Source organism: Ananas comosus, unplaced genomic scaffold, assembly GCF_001540865.1.
Source record: "Ananas comosus cultivar F153 unplaced genomic scaffold, ASM154086v1, whole genome shotgun sequence".
NCBI lineage: Eukaryota > Viridiplantae > Streptophyta > Magnoliopsida > Poales > Bromeliaceae > Ananas > Ananas comosus.
In genome coordinates this window covers 6,054-28,751 of record NW_017893576.1, presented here as the reverse complement: position 1 = coordinate 28,751, position 22,698 = coordinate 6,054, and the positions used below count along the sequence as shown (strand labels likewise).

General features: G+C 35.6%; 3 protein-coding genes across 3 annotated transcripts; all 3 read right to left on the bottom strand.

The window, feature by feature from the left end:
- Positions 1-2,235: 2,235 nt before the first annotated feature.
- Positions 2,236-3,980, bottom strand: LOC109706361. Its single transcript, XM_020227153.1, has 2 exons — positions 3,696-3,980; positions 2,236-3,049 (listed from the first exon to the last, which is right to left on the bottom strand). The coding sequence occupies exons 1-2, from the start codon at positions 3,829-3,831 to the stop codon at positions 2,586-2,588; spliced, it is 600 nt and encodes a 199-aa protein (XP_020082742.1). The 5' UTR covers positions 3,832-3,980; the 3' UTR covers positions 2,236-2,585.
- Positions 3,981-6,681: 2,701 nt separating this feature from the next.
- On the bottom strand, positions 6,682-12,282 carry LOC109706367 (protein SIEVE ELEMENT OCCLUSION B-like). The gene is made up of 7 exons (XM_020227161.1): positions 12,015-12,282; positions 11,009-11,116; positions 9,172-9,620; positions 8,978-9,087; positions 8,037-8,662; positions 7,629-7,931; positions 6,682-7,322 (listed from the first exon to the last, which is right to left on the bottom strand). Exons 1-7 carry the CDS (start codon positions 12,222-12,224, stop codon positions 7,002-7,004), a joined length of 2,127 nt encoding a protein of 708 aa, XP_020082750.1. The 5' UTR covers positions 12,225-12,282; the 3' UTR covers positions 6,682-7,001.
- Positions 12,283-17,729: 5,447 nt separating this feature from the next.
- LOC109706368 (glycerol-3-phosphate dehydrogenase [NAD(+)]-like) lies at positions 17,730-22,189 on the bottom strand. The gene is made up of 11 exons (XM_020227162.1): positions 21,714-22,189; positions 20,250-20,326; positions 20,074-20,146; positions 19,766-19,983; positions 19,576-19,683; positions 18,911-18,974; positions 18,775-18,812; positions 18,368-18,488; positions 18,221-18,275; positions 18,086-18,134; positions 17,730-18,014 (listed from the first exon to the last, which is right to left on the bottom strand). Exons 1-11 carry the CDS (start codon positions 21,973-21,975, stop codon positions 17,829-17,831), a joined length of 1,251 nt encoding a protein of 416 aa, XP_020082751.1. The 5' UTR covers positions 21,976-22,189; the 3' UTR covers positions 17,730-17,828.
- Between the last annotated feature and the right edge of the window lie 509 nt (positions 22,190-22,698).

Below are 22,698 nucleotides of genomic sequence, written 5' to 3'. Positions count from 1 at the left end.
AAAAATATCAAGCAACTTAAATTCAAAGGTGTCTAGTGATAACCAACATCGAAGCAGTCCGTTCAAATTGAAGAACACTTAGAAATTTGTCACTACAAGCTATGTAATATAAGTCAAAGTACAATTTGATATCGAGGACCGTCGAACATTGTTGGATAAAATAAAGTTAGGGCGAAAATAGCACTACAACAGAATTAGATTATAGGGACACATATTTGGGACACTTTTATGTAAGTGTCATATTTATGCCAAAACTTAAAAAAAAACCTACTAATGCCTAAATATAAAGTCTAATCCAACCAAAAATAAAATGGTACTCTACTCAACCCACCTCACCCAGCCCATTCGGCCCGATTACAAACAGAAAAGAAAAATAAAAAAAAAAGGAAAGAAAAATCGATTACCATTTCTCCTTCTCCTCTCACTCAATCGATTGAAATTCTAGACGAAGATCCCTTCCTCTCGTCTCCTCCGCCACCGCAGCCAACGAGGTAGAGTTCCGGTGGTTGCTAGATATTTAAATAAGTGTTGGTAAATTAGCAGCACTCTTTTAGATCATAGCAACACTCTTTAACTGTCACTATATACCTAGCGACCCCACATATAGCAATACTTTTTAAAAGTGTCGGTAATTTAGTCAGCAGCACTTTTTTTGACTTATACCGATATTTAAAAGTGTCGCTATAGACCGTTTTTGTTGTAGTGTAGACTTGTTCTACGAGCCGTCGGCCCTGGGCTAGGTTTGGATCGGGGCGGATCGAGCCCGATTTCAAAATACAGAGGCCCGGTTCCGGCCCGGGCCGGAGCCGGTTGAGCCGGGCCGGACTTTTACGAGCCAGACCCGAGCCCGATTTGTTGTTTCATTTTTGGGGCGTGAGCTAGAATATTTCTATAAATAGAAAAGCTCTCTAATACTTTTATTACTAAGTTTACAGTGTCTCATAAAATAAGTCTTAGGCTTCGTTTGGAATTGCGAAAGAATTGAATTATGTGCGGTGAGAAAGTACGATGGAAAAATACCCTATTTGTTTCCGTACGTAATATTGCGTTACACATATCACGATATATTTTTTGCGATCCCACTGGAGAATGTAGAAGCATATCTGTATATACTTTTACCCCAACTTCATTTTATCTAATAGCGTCATATGGGACTCAATATCAAACTAAGCCTAACTTCTTGTTCGCGAACAAAAAGAAGAAGAAGAAAAAAAAGTTCTCGTCTTAACGGGTTATCCTAAAGTAACGTGAATTATTATTCCACACTTTTGGTAAAACAATAAATTCCTCTCCTTATACCTCTCCTAATTTAAATAATAAAATATTATTAATTAATTTATTATTTATCACTTTATTTACTAATTAACTAGGTAAATAATTAACCGCTTGATTTATTACTCTAACAAGTATTTAATTAACTATTTGAGGAATTAATTTTATTGTTTATAATTAATAAGCTAACTCAAAAATTAATTATTTAGCGTGTTTATGCAATAACTAATATTTATATTGATTATATAATTAATATTTTAACTAATCTAATTATTTTCTTAACTAGTTAAGTAATTGATTTATTAATTTATTAAACTACTTGTGATTAGCTAAACTATTAATTTACAGTACTCATTATTAATTATTAATTAACATTTATGGTTATCTAGAGTATTTATGGTTAATTAATTCATAATTAGATAAAATATTATTATTTTGAAACTATTATTACGCTTATTCTCACTATTTCAATATAACTCTCAAAATGCTATTTTTCTTATTTTCAAAAATAACCCAACAATCTTAAGCTTCTAATTTATTATTATTATTATTATTATTTTACAAAAAGGTAATTAAAATAATGATGCAAACGGATTCGGATGGGTGGAGATGTCTCGAATGGGGATTCGAGACGGTTAGTGATAGCCAAAAATAAGAAAAAAAAAAAAATCGTCCCGATCTGCAAAGAAATAGAGTTCGAATTAAGAGAGACTTTTTTCTTTTTTTGATCTGTTTCAATTAGTCAAAAATCTGCTCCAGCTCCGACTTGACCCGAATAGAGAAATAAGTGAGAACAAAAAAAAAAAAAAAAATTGCTACTTGAATTTGTTTGTTTTTTTTTTTTTTTTTTTACATGCAACTTCTAGGCATTGAAACATGCAAATTAATAAGTGTTTACAGGAATATATAACAAATAAAATATAATTTTTATCTATAAAACAATGCAAAATTAGTTATATGTTATCCATTTCTAAAGTATAAAAATAATATTATTATTTTGTAATATTTGATATCTCTCCACCGCGAAGCGTGCGTATACACATACAAGTATGACGTACATGATTAACGCTCCTGATACACAAACACTTTTACTACTTTCAAACATATATAAACTCGTATTACGTTATTATTGGCGATACACCGAACTGTAAGAAAATTTGATCGGGACGGTCCCCAACATGATGAGCCCGCTCCATCAGCCGTTCATGCAACTTTGAGATTCGTACCATCTATGTAATGCACAACTGATGAATCAGTCTCATGTTGGATACTGTCCCCCACCAAATTTTTATTCCGCTATATTGTTTTCCCGCTTAACTTCCCACAGTAGAAGCGACTACGTTGTACTGTTTGATCAACATAAACCACTGAGTACCAGCCTGAGGATTCCCAGCTACTCTGCACGGATTAGAGACGATCACATTCTTCGAATCGACATCCAAGCAAACCACGGTCCCGTCGCTGATGACCGTCGAGAGGTGTGTTCTCCGGAACGGCGTCCGCAACACCGACCACTGCGAGTCCGACGGGTCGCATATGATGCTCAGCTGCACGGGCTGGCCCGTGCCGACGGCCTGCAGGCAGTAGTACGTCCCCTGCACCGTCAGGAATTTCTGCGGCGTGTAGTACCACGAGTCGGACTGCGAGCACGGGCCGAGTTTCAGCTGGTTGGCGAGATTCGATCGGAGCACGCACTGGTCGGTCAGCGGGTGATATATCTTGCCCCGCGGTCGGGGGCGGCGATGGCGGTGAAAAGGGTAAGGACTGAAATCTTCACCTGCACAACCAAATCTCACTACCTCAGTTTTTAGTAAAGCATTTCACGCGCAGAAAAGTACAGAGTTTCTGCTGTAACAGAAAGCTGCAACAATCATTACTAGAGGATTTTAGCCACAAAAAAAAATCCAAAGTTTCTATTATGACAAAAAGCTGAAATAAATTTATGAATATCCAAAAAAATCAATTCAGAGCCGCAAAACGTATTCGTGTTTGATAATCGTGTTACTTGTGCCGATTTGACTTATTTCTTTGTCGTGTCGTGCCCTGTCGTGTCAAGTTTTGTGATTTTCTAGTTAAACAAATTTATATTGCGTCGATTTCACTCTTTGATAATCTAATCAAGTTCGTGCGCAAAATTCTCACTGCTATTCAAATACAAAAGTTTTAGTTTGAAATTCTCTTGTTGCATAACTTTTGTCAAACAATTTGGTGCTTCTGTAATGATAAGAAACAAAAATTTTGAATTAGAGCTTCTAATTCCGCTTTAAAAAAGAAAAAAAAATTAGCTAAGAAAGCGCAACAAATCAATCAGTAACTCAATACTAATAACATAGCAAATTAACAACAAGAAATATAGAGAGAGAGAGAAAAGAAAACAAAAACCAAGATAAAATAGAGAGAGAGAAATTAATTGATCTAAAAACCTTTGAGTTGTTTGTGCTCCTCTTTGGGTTGCAAGGAATGATCAAGAGCTGTGACAGTACTGTGTTGAAGCAGGATAAGATGGGAGGAGATGATGATCAGCAGCAATGGAATTACAGGGGAATTAAATAGCTCCATTGTTTAGAGAGAATAGCTGGGGAAAGATAATATTAGTAATAATAGTGATCGAAAGCTTAGATGAAAAAAATTTGGGAAAGTTTATGTACATATTTAACGGTTAAGGTGCCGTGTAGTCCACGGCACCTCTTGAGTAAAGACGCAGAGAATATTGGAGTACAATTTGAACAATAAAACTTAGGCCACATTGTGCAACACTTATCAATAAAAATTAGGCCACATTGTGCAACACTTATATGAACTATGAATTATTTTGATTCAGCTACCTAATCTTTCAAAATTTTAATTAATACGATCAAAATTTTTAATTATTTAATTACGTTATTTATTAGTTTTACATATTTAACTAGTATATTTTTATATAATTCGTGTTGCTATAAATTTTAAAGTCGGCATACCGTCGACTGACAAGAATCAAATGAATTGAAAGATTTAGTAGTAAAATAAAAACTTTAAAAAATTGGATGGTAAACTTGAAATGATCCATAGTCGAATTTTGTACGTTTTTACCTAGCACTTCCAATTCAAATCAAACCAATTAAAAGATTACACGGCATCTCTCGAGTAGAAATTAGGCCACAATGTACAATACTGATATGGGTTATGAATTATTTTGATTCGACTGCCTAATCTTTCAAAATTTTAATTATACTATCAAAATTTTCATTTATTTGATTACGTCATTTATTAGTTTTACATATTTAGCTAGTATATTTTTATATAATTCGTGTTGCTATAAATTTTAAAGTTAGCATACTGTTGACGAGCACAAATCAAATGAATTAAAAGATTTAGTAGTAAAATCAAAACTTTAAAAAATTGGATAGTGAACTTGAAATGATCCATAGTTGAATTTTGTACGTTTTTATCTAGTACTTCCAATTCAAATCAAACCAATTGAAAGATTACACTGTACCTCTCGAGTAAAGACGCAGAGAATATTGGAGTACAATTTGAACAGTAGAAATTAGGCCACAATGTGCAATGCTTATCTGAGCTATGAATTATTTTGATTCGGCTGCCTAATTTTTCAAGATTTTAATAATTGTACCATCAAAATTTTTAATTATTTGATTACGTCATTTATTTTTGGAAAAACTTCAAATACCACACCTGTAGTTTCACACTTTTTCACTTTCGTACCCTATGGTTTAAAGTGTCTCAATTTAGTACCCTAAGATTTCGCACTTTCTCACTTTAGTATCATGTGGTTTAAAGTGCATCAATTTAGTACCCCGTGATTTCATTTTTTCCTTTTTGTCGGCTTCTTTGTTAATATTTCATTAAATTATATATAAAAAACTTCAGATACCTTACCTAGATTTATCGAATATTTACTTTAATAACTTTTAATTTAACGTTGTCACTGATTTTTTTCCTTCGTTAATATTTCGTTAAATTATATACAAAAAAAACTTCAGATATCCTACCTAGAATTATTGAATATTAACTTTAGTATCCTTTAATTTTAACTTTGTCACTGATTTAACGAAAAAAATTAGTGAAATGAATAATAAAAAGAGAAAAATGCAACACCATAGGGTACTAACTTGATACACTTTAAACCACGGGGTACTAAAGTGAGAAAGTGCGAAATCACAATGGCTAACTTGATACACTTTAAACCACAGAGTACTAAAGTGAGAAAGTGAGTAAGTGTGAAACCACATGGGGGTTATTTGAAGTTTATCCTTTATTTTTACATATTTAACTAAGTATATTTTTATATAATTCGCGCTGCCATAAATTTATTAAAGTAATTAATGATTTTAAAATTTGAAATTAACAAATCAAATGAATTGAAAGATTTAGTAGTAAAATCGAAACTTTAAAAAATTGGATAGTAGACTCGAAATGATCCATAGTTGAATTCTGTACGTTTTTACCTAGTACTTTCAATTCAAATTAGACAAATTGAAAGATTTAGTAAATGAAATCAAAATTTTAAGAAATTGAATAGTCGACTCAAAATGATCCATATGATCCATAGCTTAATTAAATTCTGTCCATTGTTACCTAGTACTTTCAATTCAAATCAAACGACCAGAAATATTTAATAAATAAAATTAAAATTTAAAAAAATTGAATAGTTGACTCAAAACGATCTATAGTTCAGTTAAGTTCTATATGTTTTTACCTAGTACTTATCTCTACGCATTGTATTTTATAATTAAGTGGATTATAAAGGAATTAATGTTTGAGCTTTTTTTTTATTGGTTATTTTAACTTGTACGCTTCAAGTAATTCCATTGTGGCATGCAAATACAAATAAATAGTTGACTAAAATGCTTCGCGTGCGTGAAAAATGGGGATTAATTAAATAGTTTTGCTCCAAATGAAGTACGGAGTTAGGTCATTGACTAATGCACATGGGAATCAATTTAAAAAATTGGATTAACCCTCTTGTCCAACTCTAATTACGTAAAAACCCTGCGAAAATTGTCGATATCAAAAAATATTTTGAAAATTTAGGAAAAAAAATATTAAAACTATATATATATACAGTCCGGCTGGGATACTATCGATAGCACCAAAGACTTGGTGCTATCGAGTTTTCCACCGTCAGATTTAACTCTTTGATTATTTTTATCTGTTATATTATATTATTCAACCAATCACCCACTCAATCCTAGGGAGCCCACATCATCCTAACCGCATGTTTCTCAATCCAAGAGTTAAAAACTAATAGCAGCAATAGCTTGGTGTTATTGATATATAAATATATATATATATAAGCTAAATAGTAATATAATGGAGTTGACCCACATGTAACTCAGATTTATAATGCAGTTGCAATTACACGGAACTAAATAGATACGCTAGAAAAAAAAGAGAGAAAAAAAAAGAAAATTATTTCCAAGTTTTTGTATTTTATTGCCACACAAGCACTCGCATAAAAAGACGACAAACAATTCACAATGCACTCCAATCCTTTCACATAAAATTTCTACTTGAAAAAAAATAAAAAAAAGATATAATCAGACGAGGTCTAGAAATTATTTTGGGTGAGGTGAACGACATACTGACAAATTATTTCGTGAAGGCTCTATGCTAATGGTGTGTATCACATTTACATGCCATCATGCACAGTCATCATAGAGCTTTCCTAAAGTAATTTGTTAGTGTGTCATTCACCTGAGCCTAGATTATTAATGCTGGTTAAGCCGTAACTAGTCGTTGCAGCAGCGGTAGAGCACGTACTTCTCCATGGGGCGCTTGCACTCGGCGCAGACCACCAGCTGCTCCTGTATGCGGCGGGCATCCACCGGCAGGATGAGGCGTGTGCAGTGCTCGCGAGTTTGGTGTGGCACCAGCGCCGTCGTGAGCGCTCGGACGAAGCCGTCCTCCCCCTCAACGCTGGCCTTCCACTCATCGAACTGCACCAAGCAGTCGATGAGCTTCTTCCCTCCCGACTTCACCATCTCGAACGACCCCCGACTGATCACCGCCCACCCTTCATCGCTCCCGTCAAAGCTCAACATCGTCATTACCTATTCAATGTGCAATTCTATTTAATAAATATTTCCGTATTTCTACTAGGAGAAGCACTATTGCTGTATCGACTTTTCGCTACAGCAGAAGCTCTATGCTAAGTTGTAGTAGGAAAAAGAAAAGTAAGAGAAAAGCCAAATTGGCATGTGGATACTCCTAACATGAATTGATGGATTTTCTCCAAATTATAGGCTTTTTTTTTTTCAATAGATGAGTTCGTATGGATAGTGTTTTTAGTATTTATAATTTTTACAGAGTTTTTAGTAGTTTCTAGCTTTTAGAGAAAAACGAGTATTCCATATCACCTCCTGCATAATAGGGTCATCGTCAACACTCTTCCCGCGTTGTATCTTAGAGTGCCACATACTCTCCAGCCGAACCCAGAAGAACCAGATCATGACAAGGTCCTCCCAATAACTGCTGAGCTTCTCTGCCGCAATGGCTGCCACCACCTTCCGCACCCTTTCCTTGGGATTGCTCTTCCCGACATACACCATCTCCACCTGAACCCCAACTTCTTCGCACGCATGCCTCATCAGCTTCGTGAACTTCCGTATCCACTCGATGTCCTCGCTTCCGTATAGGCACACGTATTTCCCTTCTTTAATCTGTTCAAGACGTGAACAAACGCTAACATTAGATGGTAAATAGAAGATTCACTAAATATGGTCACTATTACTGGCTTAATTTCAACCGTTAAAGATTTTGAATACCGAGCTCAGCAGAATGGGATCGATCTCGTCGATGAGGAACTCAAGCCGCCAAGTCTCCTCCTTCCAAAGAGCCTCCTCCCTATTGCTAGTGAAGGGGTAAGCCAGGCTTCCCCATATCCATATCATGTGGAGTGCATTAGGGCAGACTACCCTCCCTTGCGGATCCAACACTACCAACAAGGGCTTCTTCTCGAAGTGCCACATCTCCCTTACGTATTTCGCCACCACAGGGTCGACCGATGAAGGATGGTGCGCCGAGTACCATGGCATGATCGACACCAGGCGGTGGAACGTCGCGTCCTTGGATTCGTCCCATGGGTCGTGCTTGTCAGTTATCGGCAACCAAATAATCTCGTAGTGCCGCTCCAGTCTCCCGTGGTGGATGTCATTGTAAATCTGGACCAACATGAGTAGCTCCTCATTGCTGATGTTGAGGTCGGAAATGTATAGCATCACGATCTTTCGTCGCAACACGTCGATGCTAACTCTTCGCTTGGTCGTGCCGTCGAAAAGTGTATGGTCTTCCTTCGAGGAGACCAATGCCCGAAGGATCTTCATGTTGTCGATGTGCACCGTGTCGAACAGTCGCACTAGATTTTGGTACGATTCAACTTGCTTCTTCTCATCTGCATGCATATGTATTTTCGTGTATAGATTTTGAATGTAAACATACTAAAAATACTGTTCTCTGATAGTTGTTATTTTACATCATTTGAAATAATATTAGAGCAGAAGATTCTAAGTTTGAGTGTTAGCTCTAGGCTGCTTGTTTCATAGTCTCAAGCGCAAACACAAAAGGAAATGTTGAACATAAATATTAAGAATATTATTCTCTGTCAGCTTAAGTTTTTTGAGAAAAATAGTTATTTTATATAATAGTGAGTAATGATCGAGCGTTCTTTCTAATTGTATAGATAAGTATAAGATAAAATATTCCAAACCAATGTATCGATGACAAAGGTTGAGTTGCTTGGTGAGATGGCCATGAATATTGCTAACTTTGTGGGCTAGGCTTGATAGTTCCCATGCCTCAGTGGTAGAGGTTATGTACCTAAAAATCGAAAAAAGAAAAATCCGTCGATAAAAAAGCCTGACGTAAAATATAAAACATCGTTCTCTAATAGTTTAAGCTTACTCATGACCAAGGCCTATGAGCCCAATGATCTGTGCAGCACAAGCGACGATGCTTCTGACGGTCCAGTACACCGCAGTCGGGATGTGGGCCATCGCCGTCGACATGTCGGGGGAGTCGACGGAGATGTATTCAGAAGGAAGCTCTGTGAACTGTATGATGCACTTGGTGACATCCAGCATGGCCCTGATGAGGTTGTTGACGGCGTCGAATCGCGGCTTGAGAATGTCGGTATGCTCGAGAATGTCGGGGAGCTGCTTCAGCAGCGCGATGGACTTCGCGAGTGGACTGACCGTGTGGAGCTGCGCGGTGAGCCAGAACTCACCGTGGCTCACCGCGAACGCCGCGAGTGCGAGGACGACTTTGGCGTCCCAGGAGTAGCTCGAGAGCGAGTTGAAGAGAGTCAGAGTTATTGCGTGCGCGTCGCTGCCACCCGAACACTTGCACGTAATGGTAATTACTCATTCCACGCAAAATGAGATGTTTTTCTATAACGTTAAGGCTACTTTACTTAGGATACTTTTCCTCCTTAAATCATGCATTTACATATAGTATTAGTTATAGTATATATATATTATAATAATATATATAGAGTCGGCTATATATATTATATGCACGAAACATTGGTGCTTATCAAATTTTCCGCGTTAGATTAATTTATATCCTTTGTGATCATTTACACCCATTAGATCATATATTCAAGCCAACTATCCAGCTAAAAAGTAGGGGGCCAATTAGTCCTAACCAACTATCTTCTTAATTCAATGGCCAAAAAATGGTAGCCATGACTTGGTGTATTATAGCATAGTGAAGCCTTATTAGTATATATTGATTTATCTATATAGAGAGAGAGAAGAGAGGAGAGAGAGTGAGAGAGAGAGAGAGAGAGAGAGAGAGCCTATTATGCTTCTGGAAGTACGGAGCCTTCCGTACTTTCAGGTTGTTTTCGATGTTGCGACTTCCGAATCGTCAATCGACTCCGTTAAACTTGATCTAGAGTATTCGAAGTACCTAGAAAATAAATTATGCGATTTTTCGATATTATTTGCCTAGTGAACGAAGGGGCTCAAAATCAACGACTGAAAATAAAAATCATACAAAACGTGATATTATGACATTAAAATTTTAGATTAAAGATATTGATCTTGTTTTATATAGTATAAAGAATTTTCTATCAAAATTTTACATGATTTGGATATTTCTACACCGTTAAACTTGCAAACGGCTCACCACGGCCATTAAAATTATTGATTTTGAGCCCCTTTGATCACTAGGCAAATGATATCGAAAAATTATAAAATTTATTTTCTAGGTACTTCAAATACTCTAGATCAAGTTTAACGGAGCCGATCAACGATTCGAAAGTCGCAACATCGAAAACGAGTTGGAAGCACGGAAGGCTCCGTGCTTCCGATAGCATAGTAGCCTCTCTCTCTCTCTCTCTCTTCTCTCTCTCCTTATATATAGTTATTATTATATATGAGCGATCGTTATTTCTCTATCAATTACTTTTTAATTTTTTCAAAATCATTTTTTAGATAATAACATATGTGACTCCATTATCATGTCTTACATGAAACACGCAAATCTCAAAGCGCTAAAAACAATGAATTTGCTGGTCTTATTTTTGTTGGAAATGAAGATAAATGAATGGCGAAGGAATATTAATATGAGTAATACTACGTCCACTTATATTTTTTGCTCAATTCATGAATAGAGAAGTAATTATAGTAGTAAAAAGGAATTAGTAAAAAAGTGCTATATACATGGATATATCTAAAAGTTATAACATTTGTACATGAATATATAAAGCATTAATTTTTTTTTTAAAAAAAATTACCTCGCAGGAGATTTTATGGATGGTGTATGCTAAGGCCTCGAGCATTCCAACGGTCTCTACTTGGTGGGCCTTCTCTTCTACTACTTGATCAAGAAGAGTGTGTGGCATCTAGTAATCATAAATCCAAAATATAGATAAAATTTATGTTAAATCCATATATTTGGGATTTTTTTTTTTTTTTTTTGATAGATAGGTACTTAGCATATGCTATCTGCTTCGTTTATTTTATTTAGAAATAAACTTAGCTGGAAATGTGAATCAATTAGGATTCGAACTTGGGATCTCGGTTACCAACCGAGTTAGGGACGGTCAGTTATATATGGAAATTAATACAATATTCTAATACATATTTTACACACATAACTTATGTGAAGTATGAACCGTTTTGAATCGACAATCCGACAATTTAAACCAATCTTTTCATTTATTTGATTCCAGACGATAAATAGCACTTTCGCTTTGAAGTTTGAATGCGGCATTTATGTTTACAGATTTAATTTATGTTAATATATTTCATGCAATTTGTTAAAGAATACGAAATAACTATTGCACTCTTAAAAACTTAAGCTAACAGAGAGCGGCGTTTATATATTTTAGATTCAACACAGTTCTCGCAACTGTAAATTCATTAAAGTAAATTTTAGCTTAAATTTTTAAAGTCAGAATGGTTGTCAATTTATCAAATAAATTGAATTTGATAGTTAAGAATTAAATTTTTGAAAGGTGATAGTAGACTCAATTGATCCATAGTTCAGATAAATTGTATTTTTTACTTTATTATTAATTATTATATAATATATATATATTATATATAGGTTGATCAGATTTAATGAATCATTGTACGTTAGGTCAAAACTGGGTTGAGTGGTTGAATAATGATTAACCGACATTTTGCGGTTTTCGACCAAATCGAATTCAAAAATGTGACTTGGCCTAGGCTAGGACTAGTTTACGATCCGACCGGTCCAAACGAACCTAAGACATCTTGGTTTACAGTTGATCTTACCACGACGACGGTCGGAGTGGCGCGCTGCAGAACGTCCTCGACCACTTGCAGGAGCGGCCTGGCGTCGACTTCGCGGCCGTCGGGGGTGTGCGTCGCCAGGATCTGCTTGATGATCGCGCTGTCGTCCGACGCCGAGAAGAGGTGCCGCTCGCCCCTTATCGGCTGCGCCTTCTGCGCGGCCGCCGCCATCCCCGCGGCGAAAGATGCCATGCTCACTGCTTAAACCTGCAGCACTGCAATGCAACTAGAGTTGAAAGAAGAGAACTGCTTGGTTTCTGCACTTTGTCATCTGGGGCTTCTTACATGGGCTTTATATAGAGTGAAAAAGTACACCATTTAAGATTATCTTTGAATCGCTTTGCTTTTAGTTTGTTCATTACAGTACACCGACAGTTATTACTTCTGAGCATAACGCATTCGGATCGGGGTGATGATTTTGTCGGATCATTGGGCGCCAGCTATTAATAATTAATCCCTAAAACTCAAGCCGTTAGAAAGATGCAATCGTTTGGTTGCATGTAGTTGCAATTGCACTGCAGGTGCAGCTATATGCAAATACATATTCAACATTTGGTATATGATATTTTTAACTTCAACTGCTGTAGGAAAAACTATAGGAAGAGGCCCAACTACAACAGTTGGAACTACGCTCAAATTGACTGTGGTTCCAACTGCAGTAGTTGAAAGGAGTAACTTTAAACAACAGATAAGTTTACGTCCCTAATTATATTTTAAATAAAAATATATATATTTTTATATTGGAGATAATCTCACTATCATATATATAAAATGATAAAATTTTAAAAATTATTTCTTAACTGTATGCAATCAAACAAATTATTTATAGTTGCAGTACTTTTTACTACATCCAACCAAACAGGATGTATGTAGTTGTAATTCTTGCATTTTTAACTGCGTATATTTTTAACTACACTGCATTTGATATCACATCTAACGAAACGGCCTCTTAAAGCGTACAAACACAGTATTTACGGGTCTCGATTGTAACTCCGTCCAACCAGCCTCTTACCACTTCGAATATGATTCGATCCAATCCGATCCCACGCCATTTCAAACATGACTCAGTTGGATTTTCAAACATGACTCGGTCCAATCTGGCATACCGCCATATGACAGAATGTTGACCCTTTTAAGCCAACAGAATATCTTAAATATCTTAAAATATAATTTAGGAGGCCACATATACTTTCTCGGGTATCGAGTACCTTGCATTTCACTCCGGTAAACAAAATGGATATGCCGAACAAGATATTCATAAATATATCTTTTGGATAACAAATACAATGAAAAAGCTAAGCTATACCTTACTTCACAGGACAACTACTGGGATTTTGGAGACATCTATTCCATGGCACCAAAAAGCAACAATTATTAAAGTTTAAAGAGAGGCCTCGTGATTCTAAATATCTAATTAGTGATTATGATGATCACTTTAGTAGGCCCTATGTATGATGATCACCAGGTGTTTAATTAATTATAAGAGTCCGGCTGGTATATTATCGATATCACATAGACCTCCGTGCTATCAAATTATTTTCAATGATACAGCTTCCAAATCGACGATCAGTTTCGTTAGATTTGATCTACATTATTGAAAGCATTTGAAAACTAAATTTAATAGTTTTTCGATATCATTTACCTATCAAACGAGCAATCTAAAAATAAACGGCTGAAAATACAAATCTCATAAAAATGATGATAAAAAATTTAAATTTAAGAACGGATTTACTAATTTTACTCTAAATAGTGAAAATAATTTTTTATAAAAATTTTATCAGATTTGTTTTGTTTTACACTGTTAAATTTACAAACGTATAACATCAACAATTAAAAGTGTTAATTTTGAAACATCTTAATCACTAGCTAAATAATGTTGAAAAACTATGAAATTTAGTTTTTAAATAATTTCAACAGTATAGATCAAGTCTAACGGACCGATCTTTGATTTGAAAGCCGTATTATTGAAAACAACCTAATAATATGGAGGCCTTCGTGTTATCGATAGTATAACAGTCTAACTCTCTCTCTCTATATATATTTCATAATAGTGACTCAATAATTTAAAAAGTCCGAATTATTCGACGTAACAATAAGTTGTCAAAATATAATTTTGAAATTAAAAAGTAAAAGTTATAATTTGAATCCCCCAACTTTAGTGGCGAGAAAAAGTTATGCAATGTTTCTTACGTACAGAGAAACATATATTTCAATATGTTTAGTTAATTAGCATCTAAATCAATCATTTTCCTTAAATTAGTTAATTAAACTAAAGTTTATATTTTAATACTTTATCCATTCCTAATATACATTAGTGAAGGGACTTTTTATGCATTCCATCCGCAAATTTAATTTATCCAAAAAGAAAAAGGGTAAAAGAATGATGGGAATTTGTCCTCAAAAGCTGCAATTAAATATTCTTATCTTGGCCCTGTAGCAAAGTACATATGCTTGGAATTACAAAAGTTAAAATAACGTTATAGGCTAAATTACATATACCCTTTCTGTCAATTTTTACTTTTTTTTTTCTGTCATTTAAAAATCTATATTTTACCTTCTTGTAAAATAAAAAATATTCACTTCACCTCCTATTGTTAGTGATCCGTTAGGATTCCGTTATAAAATATTTTTTATGCCAAAAATACCCTCCGCCCTATGTACTGTGCTTCGCCCTCCTCCGCCTTGCCGCCTCGCCCTCCTCCACTGCCTCGTCCTCGCCCACATCTCCGTCCACGCATACAAACACCCCATCGTCCTCTTCCGTCGCCTCGCCTTCACCCTCGTTACCTAGCCTTGCCCACTTTTCCATCCACGCCCAACTCGATTTTCTTCCTACTGTCGCTGAAATGGAGGGGCGACGAGGGTGCAGAGGAGAAGGGGAGCAGATGGAGAAGAAAATGGAGAGGAACTGCGGGTGATCGAGGCCCGAACCGCAGCCGATCGAGGCGGCGGATGAGCAAGATGAGGGAGAAGACGAAAATGATGAGAAGTAAAATGATCATTTTATCATCATAGTTCACACCGCACTCCCCTGTGAACATTTTGGGTGTGTTTGGTTCGCTTCTTTTTTATTATGAAATCGGAATCGGAATGGGTGAATCCGTTTGTGGGTGTTTGGTACGCGAGAGTCCCATTCCGATTCCAATTCCCGAGTGGAATGGGAATTCCCCAATCACCCTTTTTTTCAATCCGGCCTAGGATGCCGGATTGGAAGTTGAATCCGGACGGAATTGATATTTATTCAGATTAAATTTATTTTTTCAACTTTTTTAATTAAAATATGAGTTAAAATTTAAAAATTAAATATATAATTTTAAATTTTAATTTGAACTTAAATTAAAAATTAAAATTTAATCAAGTATTTCGAATCTAATTTATGAATTTGAATTTAAATTAAATTTTAATTTATATAAAGTTTATTCAAATTTTATTTTAAACTTAAATTAAATTTATGGATTCAAATTAAAATTTAAATTGTAATTTTAAGTTTGAATTTGAATAAATAAAAATTTAGTTTCATATTTTGAATTATCCACTCAACTTCAAAGATTAATTTATTTTTAAAAAATAGTTTTAAAATTTTGACATTATTTAAAAATTTTGATGTAAATTTTTAATATTTAATTTTTTAATTTGAATTTAAATTAATATATTATAAAGATAATGTTAGTATATTAATTTGATTATTTTTTTTATATCCACTTGAACCAAACACCAACAATGGGAATGATTTATTCCGATTCCGATTCAGGTGATGAACCAAACGGAATTAGGTAATGAGTCATTCCGATTTCGATTCCAGCTTATTTTGATTCCGATTCCGATTCCGACTCCGACTTCGAACCAAACACGCTATGTAATTTAGTCAAAATGATAAGTGTGGGTTAAACCTTAAAACACACTTTTGGCACTTAAAATATAAAAAGCTTCACACTTTAATTTTTAAATTTTAATATACTATAAATTTTGGTTTAAATCTTTATAAACTATTGTAATTAAATTTCACAATTCAGTAAACAGACTTAATGTTGAGATATCGCCCATGTGAAACAGTAATATGACATTTTAATTGTCGTCACGTCATTAATCATATTAACACTGCAACACATGATTAAAACACTTTTTTGGTATTTAAAATATAAAAAGCTCCACATTTTAATTCTCAAACTTTAATATATTATAATTTTTAATTTAAATTTTTGTAAAGTATTGTAATTAAATTTCACAATTCAATTTAGCAAACTTAATATTAAAGTATCGCTAATGTAAAAATAATATGACATCTTAATTGTCGTCGCATCATTAATCACATTAATACGTACTGCAACACTTGATTGTAAGAATTAAGAAAGTTCGAATAAAAAATTACAACCAAGTTAAAATTTGCGGACCAAAATATCATGTGTATTATATTTTGAGGATCATAAGTAAAATGTAGCATATTTGTCGCCTAATATATATTCTTTATTATTATTATTATTATTAAAAATGTCGGTAGATCACACACTCGAAAATGAACGGTACCAATCAAACTAAAGGAACATTCAACTCCTATTATGGTTGTGCATGGTCCAGTGAACTCGATTGTGTCTCAATGTCAAACACATTGGCTCGATCCGACCCGACCCGACCCGATTCGGACTCGACCGGTTTAATGCCACCAATTTGGGTTAACAAGTGGAGCTGCTCGGGTCGGGTTCGGGTCAAGGGGCTTTAGCCCGATAAGTTCTCGTGTCCTTGGCATGAGAGTAAGACGAGGATCACCGTCGTTTGTGTCGCTTTAAGATTTGAGCTAGCGAATTGATCGATATAGTAATTACGTAGCGGAATCATAAAGTTGCATCCGAACACGTACTTTTAGAACAGATGATGAGATCGAACCTCTTCGATAAGAGGATGAGGTCGAACCCCTTCTTTGCTAGACCAAACGGAGATTATGTGACAAAAATCAGTCGGATCAGGTCAAGTCAGGTCAGATTTGAATACGGTTAGGCCACTTCAGAATAGGCCCACCAAATATTTTACTATTTTTTATCGATACCGTCGTAACTTTCGATCATTTGATTTTTTAATTTATTAGTCTTATTATGTTAAAAATTTTATAAATTTAATCGCTAACTTAAGCTATTTGGTTGCATGTAGTTGCAACTGTACTGCAGTTGTAATTACATGTAGATTTAAATCCGGTGTTTGATTGATGAATTTGAATCCAGTTGCTACTGTCGAAACTTCATGCGGAAGCCTAACTGCAGCAATTAAAACAATGCTCAAATTGGCGTGAATTCCAACTAAGATATTTGAATTCCTAATTAGTTTTAATCAGAAAATAAATTTTTTTCTCTATATTGGAGAAAGTCTCTCCATTTCATATATAAAGTGATAAAATTTTATAAAAAACACTTCTCAACCGTGTACAATTATCAAACAAGTTATTTATAGCTGTAACGCTTTCGACTGCATTTAACCAAATAAAATATGCATCATTATAATCACTGTATTTTTAACTGCATGCATCTTAATTAATTACGCTGTATTTCTAATTACGTACACAACCAAATGGTCTCAATTTAACAACTTAAAACACACTTCTCTACAAAAAGGAACAGCAAACTATATATATGCTTTATATTATGATCAATAATTCCTTTTATAATGCCTTGAAGATTCATAATAATTTTCTATATAAAAGATTCAACATACTTCAACCTAGCCCAGTTACAAATATAAGTTTTCTCAAGTTACATGATTTTGTGAACATTCCAATATAATTGGTAACAAAATGTTATAGTATGATGTTCAGTAGTAATGTTGAGTGAAACCCTCCATGATGGATACATTCGGCGAGTGCTCGCTGTACTCGACGATCGCCGTCGGAGGCAGTTCGCCGACGCAGATCTCGTGCACTGTCGTGAAGAGCGGAAACAGCCCCTGCCATCCTCGGTTGCTCAAAACTTCGTACACTTCTTTTGCCGTCGACACGCCCTTCAGGAGTTCAATTCATGAGCAGTGTATTTTCAGCGTCGCAGAAGTTTTACAAATTCGTATTCACATACCTGCAGTTTCTGGCCTTGCAGTAGTTCCGCCTCGAGCTCATCGAATGATCTGTCGACGAGATCATAAAAACGTGAAAGTGCTTTAAAAGAGTTCAATTCAAATAAGATAAATACGGAAGGCATATAGAGAAGAACCTTTTGCCGCCGCTTCTTGCGAATGCCTCGGCAACTCTTCGGTTTCTCCCCCCTACTGTGCCACAAAAAAGTAAAAAACATTGAATGCATGTATATGGATCGAGTATGAGTCGAGGCGAAAGAATCGAATCGAGTCGAAGTACATACGGCACGTAGTGATCAGATCAGCGACGCCGCAGCTTTCGAAGAATGTGCTGTCCCTAACCGACGAGAAGAGCAATTTGGAGAAAGCGCGCATCTCCCTCAAACCAATCCTCATTATCGCGGCCTAAAATATTACAACATCCAAAGGGAATATAAAAAGATAAACCTGCCGCAATTTTGTTCCATTTGTTCATGTTAATATATATTCCTAAGCCCATTTCCTACTTGATCGATCTGTTGTGTAATATGGTACTTCATTCTGTGAGGTTATGGGTTCAATCCCCATTTTTGACATGTAGCAGGTTTAAATTTCACAATGCACGTGAGTCAGAGTGGTAATATATATTTTTGGGCTCATTTCCTACTCGATCGGTCTTTTAGGTAATAGTTCGTACGAAAGAATTACAAACCTTGGTATTGTTTCCCATGTCCAAGCCATCAACAAGACCTGCAAAATCACCATTTTGGATCTTAACTCTCCGACGGGAGGGAACAAAACAAACACTAAAAGAGTTGGGTGTCTGTTCGAAGGTGTGTGTTCGATACCTGCCGCAATAGCCACCACATTCTTTAGCGTTCCGCACAGCTCTACTCCCTCGACGTCCTGTACCTGTCGGCGATTATGACCACAAAAATGTATCATTTACACCCTTACGGTTATCCGTTCACTTACAATATGGCCCTGGCATGGTAATACACCTTGATCTTGATATATGGTTAGTAAAACATTTACGGGAAAATTACCCTAACCTGGAATATTGTGTACTTATAATTTTACTCTCTCTTTGTATCGACTAATAAATTGTTGATTCTATGAAGAAATTTTTTCCATATAGATATATGCCTTAATTAAGACCGTTTCTCGATAGGATGTATTAGGGTCCAAATGCTTTCGCAAGTATTCATGCTCGACTCGTAGTAGAAGACGGAGTTATTATTATTGGCGGGTAGGCTAGCATTTTGCTTACGTTGCAGAGAGCAAGTTAGATCAAGTCACAGTTGAGATCTATGGGCGTTATGTCTGTGCGCTTTAAAGAAATTGGTCACCCTTTTTTTAGGGGCTCGGGCTTTTGGAATCGGTGTTAACGTTGTATAACTCTTATTACACAATGAATGATTTCGATCAAGTCGACATAAGTAACTTTGAAAAGATCTGTATATAAATTAGCGCAGCACACGTAAGTTATCGAAAGCAATGGAACAGCACTTACGACAGATACTAGGAAATATGATGTGCCGAACAGTCTAGCCCATCTTTGCGCCACTTCCTTATCCTGCCTATACCCGACTGTCGCTTCGCTGAACTTCTCGACAGCAATCTGCACTCAGATATCTCCGCTTATTATTTTCTCTTCTCTTTTTCATTATGAAAGCGAAAGAGAAGATTCAATCTATTCTTGCCTCGTTAGCGATATTAGCCCCCATGAGGACACAACAGTTGATGCCGAGCATGTCGGAGATCAATTTGGAAATCATGCATGGTCCTTCCATTTTGACCTCCATTCCCTTGATGAGCGAAATGGCCTCGGCCCCCGGCCTTATTTTCCCCACAAGCCTCTTGCATATGCCCTCCACAAACTGATGCGGCGTCACGAACACCAACATATTCGCTTCTTTAACTGCCAGTAAAAGAAAACCAAATTCAGAAACATGGCATCACAATTCGACGACATTTGAGACTATTAATATATATGATTTTGTGAAATTACCTGCATTTTCTAGGTCAGGATCTGCTACTACATTTACGCCGAGCTTAATTCCCGGTAAATACTTGCAATTCTCCTGTTCGTCACGCAAAATAATTAATCATGCAGTAAGTATTCAATTCCTAAGGTGCAAGCATTGTAACAAAGAAATTGAACAAGGAAATGAAAGATAATTTTACATTGGTTTGGTTGATGGTGTGAGAGAGCTTCTCGCCATTCGGCAATGTTTCTTCATACACCCACATCCTCACTTCATCTAAAAGTTTCTCACAAAATAACTCTACGAATCAGATTTTAAAATTTTCAATGCAAATAATGTAGTCATGTTCATTAATAATCGTCTAACCGAATTTTAGTAAGTTTTCTCCGACTGTTGTTTAGGGCTGGCAATCCAGCTCGCTGTTAGCGAGCCAGCTTGTGTTCGGCTCGAAATGAGCTCGAGAACGTGTTGCTTGTTTAATAACTATTTTTCAGCTCGAAATCTTAACGAGCCGAATCCGAGCTGGGATCATCTCGCTCACATTCGGCTCGATATAGCTTGAATATATACGTATAGAGAGAGAGAGAGAGACAGAGACAGAGTTGAGCCGGAATGCTATCAGTAACAAATGAACTCTATTGCCATCCATTTATTTTCGATGATGGAGCCTCCAAACCGACGATCGGTATCGTTGAACATGATCTATACCACTTGAAACATGTAGAAATTAAATTTCATATTTTTTCAATATTGTTCTCTTGTTCATCAAGTGGACACAAAATAAACAGCTACAAATAAAGATTTTTAAAAAAGTGATAATACGAGTCTTGTTTGTAGTCAAGATCAAGATTATAGATCTTATTCTAAATAGTTTAAAGAATTTTATAATTAAAATTCAATTGATTTGAATATCTTTATACCGTTAAACGAAAAAAACATTTTATATCGACCATTAAAATTACAAATTTTAAAACACTATTAGACCAATAATGTCAAAAAAACATTTGAAAGTTACTTTTTAGATACTGTTACTTCCTAATTGCTCAAGCTATCAGAGAGAGAGAGAGAGAGAGAGAGAGAAAGTGATTTTTTTAAAAAAATTTATATTCAAATACAATACCAAAAAAGGTCTTGAGCTATTTAAGAGAACTACAATTTCTTAATTTTATATATTCAACAATTCTCCCTATGACAATTGACGATGACGGTGGATTCTGAAATTCTCTGAAATTCTCTTTCACTGAATTATACGGTACGAAATTCGAACACAAAACTTTTTATTCTGATACCGTATTAAATTATAGAAAAAACGTCAAATACCATCCCTGTTGTTTCGCATTTTCTCATTTTGGTACCATATGGTTTAAAGTGTATCAATTTAGTGCCCCGTAATTTTATTTTATTTTTTTTTTATTTTTTCTTTCACTATTTTTTTTTTATTAAATCAGTGACGAGTGACGAGATTAAAACAAAAGATTACTAAAATGAATATTCGATAAATTTAGATCGGGTATCTGAAGCTTTTTGTATATAATTTAATGAAATATTAATATAGGAACTGACGTAACAAGAAAAATAATAGACTTTAAACTATTTAAACTACAGGGTATTTTAGAAAGTGCGAAACTAAGGTGGTATTTGAAGTTTGCTCTTAAATTTTTACCATGGAACATGGGGTGCTTGGCGGCGTTGGAGGCGATGAGCTTCGCCGCGACGCTGCCCCAGTTGCCGCTGCCGATCACAGCCACCCGGCCGTAGCTCTGCTCTGACGTCGCCCCGCGATCGCTGCCGCCGCCTCCGTCGACGGCTACGCTGACCCCCCGATCGGATTCTGCTCTCGGCACGGGCGCTTCCTCGATGGCGTCGCGGCGCTCCTCCATCGCCGGCGCCATGCACGTGAACAACGAGAAGAAGCTTGAAACCATTTACACATGCAATGTGTGTATATATATAGAATATGTATAGAGAGAGAGAGAGAGAGAGAGAGAGAGAGAGAGAAATTATGTACTAAGGAGGAGAAAGAGAGAGATCGCATAGGAGAACGACGGACTCCTCTATGCCCCTCTCTCTCTCCTCTTTCTCTCTCTAAGCTTGGCCCCATTCACCCATTCTCTCTCTCTCTATATATCTTTCTCTCTATACCATGCATGTGTGAGGGGGAGATCTATAGAGAGAGAGAGAGAGAGAGAGAGGAGAAATGAATTGTTGCATGCACCAAGTACACCTCCTCGACTATGATTATGATATGCAACATCTAAATAGCTTATACAGAAATAATAAGTTGGATTAGAATATCATTAAGACCCCGTTTTGATACCCCTAAAAACGTAGCATAGTTAAACTATGTTACACCAGTAGAAAAATAATCCTATGAAGCGTTTGGAGAGAAAAAAAATGACGTAATTTTTGAAATATAGTTATACTATACTCCAAAAAATAGAGTAAAATTACAATCCACTTTAACCAAAGGAAAAAAATTCCACCATTTTGGACTCCCTTACCCAAAGATGTATTAAGTTCTAAATATTAAGTTTCAACATAAAAGTGTTTGCCCTCTTTTGCTATCAAATTTTTAGCCTTTGGATTAATTTATTTGACCATTTCTAACCAATGGATTAAATATTATAACTCAGTAGGAATCACTCAAC